Genomic DNA, 6,549 nt, shown 5'->3' with positions numbered 1-6,549 from the left:
ATTTCTATTATTCAACTAATATAACTTAAGACAATATAAACAGATCACATTAAGGTTGAAAGCAAGCAAGCCAAGAACCAAGAACCGAGACACCATTCGGCCTCACTCGCTGAGCTCTAGATATCGGATCCAATTGATGACACCGGAGAATGCTTTTAATCTCAACAATCAAAGCACTAGGAGGTCTAGAAACAAAATTATGTAGTCTTGAATTTCGTTGTTTCCAGAAAATGTATTTGGAGGTTTGAAAGGCTAATCGAAGAATCAGAGCCATATTTTTATCTCCGCACGGATTCTTTCAACCGTCTAACTCCTTCAAACAAGAGAGGAGGAGAAACATGGGCCCTGCAAGTGAATGGATTATTCAATATATATACTCTTCTAAAAAAAATTAAGATCATATTAAAATATATATTGGTAGACAAATATTATATTCAAATATGAATTTTGTATAAATACATTATGGATCACAAATATTATTAGGTTTAGTAATAGACAAATAACCAACATGTAGCACGGTGGTTCTCTTAGTATTTTACAAAAGTAATATTGGTTTGAACAAAAATTAACCGATTCATGTAAAGTTTATGGAAAACACGAATATTAATGTAGAATAGCTTTTTTTTTTGGTCAAACTTGAATAGTAAAACAACAAAAATCAAATTATGTATAGTCAAATCAATCTTTGAATTATGTTCGATGATAAGGAATTGACTGACTTTCGTAATTCTTGTTCTTTCGTATACAGCTGTGTCGAGTTAGCTTGCCTTTTTTTTGTAAAGAACCTCCTATACTGTTTAAGCACATGTATTACTTTAAATATTTAAAGTAACTGCACAACAAACAAAATAATATATTGTAGGGATCAAATCCACAAACACCAAGTTAACATACTATAAACTATGTTGATTTAGATTAAATTAGGAAATTTTTTATTTTAAAGACATAAATTTTGTAACGAAAAATAAAAATATTAGTAGAATTCTTCAAGGATTAAAGAAAAAATAAATTAATTAACAAAGATCGCATTAAGATCATTTTTAAAATTAAATTGTAAAGTTATCTTATTTTCGTATGAAATAACTATCGAAAATAAGTAATGTGATTCCTAAAAACTAAACCGTCGTTTGTCAATAGAAGTTCAAACAAGCATTAAGATCGAGTTTGATATGTTCACAAAACATCTTACCATCAACTGTCCAACTGTCGTTGAAGGCTACTCCAGATAAAACATCTTAGCATTAAAATTGACTCAATCTAATTTTTGGTGCCACGGTGAATACAAGTTAGAACATGATCTAGATGGTTAAAATAGATCAACCATTAAGAATCAATAACGTAGGTGAAAAACTAAAAGATAGATGTCAAATCAACAAGACATTAACAAACTATGAAATCCCCTTAGAAAAATCCCCAAACCCAACATAAAACTACTCAGCCACGGAAACAAAAGAACAACAAATCAAATATGAAAAGAAATATAATTGAATTGCAAAATAATTAAAAGTAAGTGTTTAGAAAAGAAAATTTCAAAGTACACTTCAAACTTATAAGCTATAATCGCACAAAATCGTCCATGGCTGCTACTAGAGTCGAGCAATTATATATTGTACAAAAGAAAATCCCAAAAATCGCAAAAAACTAATAATCTAAAACCACCTACTGATCGGTATAAACATGTATCGATCGGTGCTTCGCGTATTCTGTACCGATCAGTTTACATATATAAACCGATCAATTGTCTTTTTCTTTTTACTAGATGCTGAAATACTCCAATTCTAATCAAAAACTCTTAATCCTACTCTCAAATGTCCAAAAAGCTAAAAATAAAATTAGATAAAAAAGATATAAAATACCGAAAACTATATTGTTTTTATCGAAAAAAACTTAAACTCAACATTAAAAAACTCTTAAACCATACAAATGAGAGTTACCATCTACTCTAATCCTCAACAAATTAAAAGTGAATGACTTGATTACTTATTAGATAAAATCGACCGAAATTGTAAATGAAGTTTAGTTGACAAATCTTTTGCGAGATGAATCCCAAAATATCTAGTAGTGAAGTCAGTACTCAGTTGCCAAATCTTTGTTCTACGGTTATTTCAACTTCCTGATGCATTTCGTAGCTTACTACTCCATTCCTCGTCTCTAGGTGCCTAGGTATCCACCGTAAGCCTTTCAGTTGGGCTCAATCTTGGAATCTTTGATAAATTCAACAGCCAAAGTTCTCTTGATTCCGTTTAGACTATTCTAGGATATTTGTAATTTTTCTTGTTTATTGAGTTTATATTGGGTATGACACATTTAAATCTAATGATAAAATTGTACCAACAATATTGGTTTTAAGAAAACATGAGAGCAATACATTAACAAATTTTGACAAATCACTTCTCAAATAATACATAAAGAGATACAATGTGTTTATAATGACATACATAATAGCTTATACAGCTTGTTTTGTAAATTAATATCCACGTCTTAAAATCATTTTCATGAGAATTACTTAGTTTTTAAATCATTTTCTATTCTAGCCGAAATCAATAGCCTTGCAAAGGTATTTGCTGCACATGCACAAATTTATCCGCAATGATTTGACAAGATTAATTCGTTGCATCAGCAGCTATATGAGAAAAATCATTGAAATAAATCAATGATGAAAATTTCACATGATATTGGTTTGGTTACATGCATTAGATATACTTCTTTTTTTTGTCGTCTAGATATACATTAATTACATACTAAATCGATATGCACATACATATTACGTTGAAAACCTTCTAAGATTAATTACAACTTATGACTCAAACTTCGATAATACCCTTATTATACGGCACGGCAATCTCATTTTTTCGTGGTTTGACAAAGTAATTTGATTTAAAAATTCAAATAAAAAAGCCCTTTATTGACCAGTCGCCAAATATTATTTTCTTATTTTCAACGTTTGACGAATAACGTCGATATAAGAATATAATCATGATAGTTTTTGCAGGATTTGTTGAATAACATAATCAATACTGCATTTGCAAATATTATTGTGACACCTTTGATATCAAATTATTTTTTTATGAAAGGGACTGAAAGTTTACAAGAAAGTAGCAAAACTAGATTTGGCTTAGATCTTTTGGTACATATATTATGTGTCACCATCCGAATCATTTTGACAAAAAAAAAACCTCTTCTATAGGTTTTATGATTTTATCTATTTATGATATTTAGTTAATTTCCAGATAAAAAAATATTCTAAAACATGAGTTAGTTTTCAAAATACATAATTATGGAATATCTTAAGAAATTTCCTCAAAATGTTAAATTTTGGAATATTTCAAGAAATTTTCTCGACACGTTAAAATACATCTACAATACACATGACATTAATTTCATCGACGTTTATTATAGTAACAGAACATAATTAACTCATAAACTGTAACGATAATTAAAAATAATGTGCATAAAATTCATTCATCTCAATTGTCTGTTTTATTTCTATAGCATGGTCAAATTTATACAACTAGGTAGCTAATTCTGATTAAACTAACCTCAGTGTATTATTGTTTTCTATGTAAACAAAAGTATAATCCAATTCAATATTTACTACATTATCACATGCAGCTAAACTGAATCTAATAAAAAAATGATGGTTCTTATTCATAACTACAAAAGGTCATTCTCAAAACTTCTTTATATTATATATCAATTAGTAAGACTTAAGACTTTGATATTCTAATACGAGTTGTTCAAAAGAAAGATTACGTCGAATTTCAAAAACTATAGTTAGTATATTATTTTTCTAAGTAAACAAAAATACATTCAAAATTATAACTACTTGATCATAATGGAACTGTTTAAACATGAATAACAAAAAGACCAAAATGCAAAGACTAGTTGTCAAAAAAGACTGGACAAGATAACAGTTGCCGAAAACTAACTATAGTATTTTTTTTTTTTTTTGAATCATTACTATAGTATTATTACTTTTCAACGTATACAAAGATGCAATCACACTACATAATTATATGAGGCTAAATACGGGCTACATTCATGCTTGTTGACAAAAACGATGAGTTCCAATAAACCCTATAAATAACATGCAGAAGACGAGTTAAAAAATCACCAATCAAACAAAATTTCATACATGAGCAATATTCAAGAAATGGAAATGATATTGATGGTCTCTTTGTGCTTAACGACCCTCTTAACCCTTCTCTTGCTTAAACAATTCCTCAAACGAACCGCCAACAAAGTGAACTTACCACCATCTCCATGGCGACTTCCGGTGATTGGAAACCTCCACCAGCTCAGCCTCCACCCTCACCGTTCCCTCCATTCCCTCAGCCTCCGGTACGGACCACTCATGCTGCTTCATTTTGGCCGTGTCCCCATACTCGTAGTCTCCTCCGGCGAAGCAGCTCATGAGGTATTGAAAACACACGATCTTAAGTTTGCCAACCGCCCGAGATCAAAAGCCGTTCATGGGCTTATGAATGGTGGGCGTGATGTGGTGTTTGGTCCCTATGGAGAATATTGGAGACAGATGAAGGTATTTCATTACTAGCACTCTTTACTTCCTAGCCTCTTTAGCTTATTGTTTATATATATTATCTTCTTATAATTTTTACGTCGAAAACTTGCACCCACGCATGAACTAACAAATTGTAATATATTTTTTTTTTTTTGGTAAAATACAAATTCTAATATTTATGTATATCCTTTAATCAACTAACAATGTTTTTTACTCTGGTTTTATCTGAAGAGTGTATGCATTCTCAATCTGCTCACCAACAAAATGGTTGCGTCCTTTGAGAAGATAAGAGAAGAAGAGGTAAATGCAATGATTGAGAAGCTGGAGAAAGCAAGTTGTTCTTCTTCATCAGAAAATCTTAGCGAACTCTTTGTTACTCTACCAAGCGATGTTACGAGTAGAGTTGCCTTGGGAAGAAAACATAGCGAGGACGAAACCGCAAGGGATCTTAAGAAGCGAGTGAGGCAGATCATGGAGCTTTTAGGCGAGTTCCCCATCGGGGACTATGTTCCGGTTTTGGCATGGATAGACAGGATCAACGGTTTCAATGCTAGAATTAAGGAAGTAAGTCAAGGGTTTAGCGATCTTATGGACAAAGTGGTGCAAGAACATTTAGAGGCAGGTAATCATAAAGAGGATTTTGTCGATATACTGTTATCAATCGAAAGCGAGAAGAGTATTGGATTCGAAGCTCAAAGAAACGACATCAAATTCATGATATTGGTAGGATCATTTATAAGCCAATTCATTAATAACTATAGTAACAAATGCAAAAAATTTAGTTTGACTAATGATATGTAAATTTGTCTACTTTATATCAGGATATGTTTATAGGAGGGACATCAACAAGTTCAACTCTACTAGAATGGATAATGACGGAGCTGATCAGAAATCCAAATGTTATGAAGAAACTCCAAGACGAGATTCGGTCAACCATTAGGCCACATGGTTCATACATAAAAGAAAAAGAAGTTAATAATATGAAATACTTGAAAGCCGTGATTAAAGAGGTGTTTCGGTTGCATCCTCCTCTTCCACTAATACTTCCTAGACTATTAAGTGAAGATGTCAAAGTAAAGGGATATAACATAGCGGCAGGGACAGAGGTAAACTAATTTCTATCAAATCAAATTCTTATATGCAAAGAAACACCACAAATAGTTTTTAACTTTTTTTTAATCACGGTTGATTATCATTTGCAAAAGAAATATTTTCTTAACCTAACAGTTAACTCGTTTATACATAACTTTATATATTTTTCTTAAGTCATGGTTATAAACTAAAAAAAAATGTTTCCCAAATTTTTGTTGTTAAAAACATGGTGTACGTTAGTTCTAAATTATAACAATTTAGCTTCTTTTTCCTATAACAAATGATTTTGCTAAACTTGTAATGGAAACATGTCCAGGTTATAATCAATGCTTGGGCAATCCAAAGAGACCCGGCAATATGGGGACCGGATGCCGAAGAATTCAAACCAGAGAGACACTTAGATTCAACTTTGGATTATCATGGAAAGGATTTGAACTTCATTCCATTCGGATCAGGTAGAAGGATTTGTCCCGGGATAAATCTGGCTTTGGGTTTGGTAGAGGTTACAGTGGCCAATCTTGTAGGCCGATTTGACTGGAGGGTCGAGGCTGGACCAAATGGGGATCAGCCTGATCTAGCTGAAGCCGCTGGTCTCGATGTTTGCCGCAAGTTCCCTCTCATTGCATTTCCATCTTCCGTTATATAAATGTTTCGTTTTATGTTTTTACCTTGTTATTCAATTTATTAATAAGAAGAGTTGTAAGAAATAATTAATCCTTCAATTTAGAAAAATAAGCATATCATACAATTAATAAACTTTTTGTTGACGTGCCTCACTTAGAGATTTGTTTATAGAAAAAATCTATTAATGAATAAAACATATCATTATGGAATTACAAAATCATTTTCATCAATTAGTTATGCAACTTTCATAAATATGGCAGAGTTTTTAATATGCCATCTTTGGTTATATAAGATATATCAAATAAAACACA

General features: G+C 31.4%; 1 protein-coding gene across 1 annotated transcript; it reads left to right on the top strand.

Annotated features, from left to right (window-relative positions):
• Positions 1-4,115: 4,115 nt before the first annotated feature.
• LOC9315346 (cytochrome P450 71A12) lies at positions 4,116-6,388 on the top strand. The gene is made up of 4 exons (XM_002881083.2): positions 4,116-4,540; positions 4,754-5,245; positions 5,344-5,628; positions 5,931-6,388. Exons 1-4 carry the CDS (start codon positions 4,136-4,138, stop codon positions 6,258-6,260), a joined length of 1,512 nt encoding a protein of 503 aa, XP_002881129.1. The 5' UTR covers positions 4,116-4,135; the 3' UTR covers positions 6,261-6,388.
• Positions 6,389-6,549: the final 161 nt, after the last annotated feature.

Source organism: Arabidopsis lyrata, assembly GCF_000004255.2.
Source record: "Arabidopsis lyrata subsp. lyrata unplaced genomic scaffold ARALYscaffold_4, whole genome shotgun sequence".
Lineage (NCBI taxonomy): Eukaryota > Viridiplantae > Streptophyta > Magnoliopsida > Brassicales > Brassicaceae > Arabidopsis > Arabidopsis lyrata.
This window is presented reverse-complemented; position numbering and strand designations above follow the sequence as displayed.

Excerpts from the sequence above, each read along its gene's own strand:
- LOC9315346 (XM_002881083.2), top strand. The coding sequence starts at position 4,136 with ATGAGCAATATTCAAGAAATGGAAATGATATTGATGGTCTCTTTGTGC. Across the intron at positions 5,246-5,343 it reads ACATCAAATTCATGATATTG|GATATGTTTATAGGAGGGAC; the intron begins GTAGGATCATTT and ends ACTTTATATCAG. Across the intron at positions 5,629-5,930 it reads ACATAGCGGCAGGGACAGAG|GTTATAATCAATGCTTGGGC; the intron begins GTAAACTAATTT and ends AAACATGTCCAG.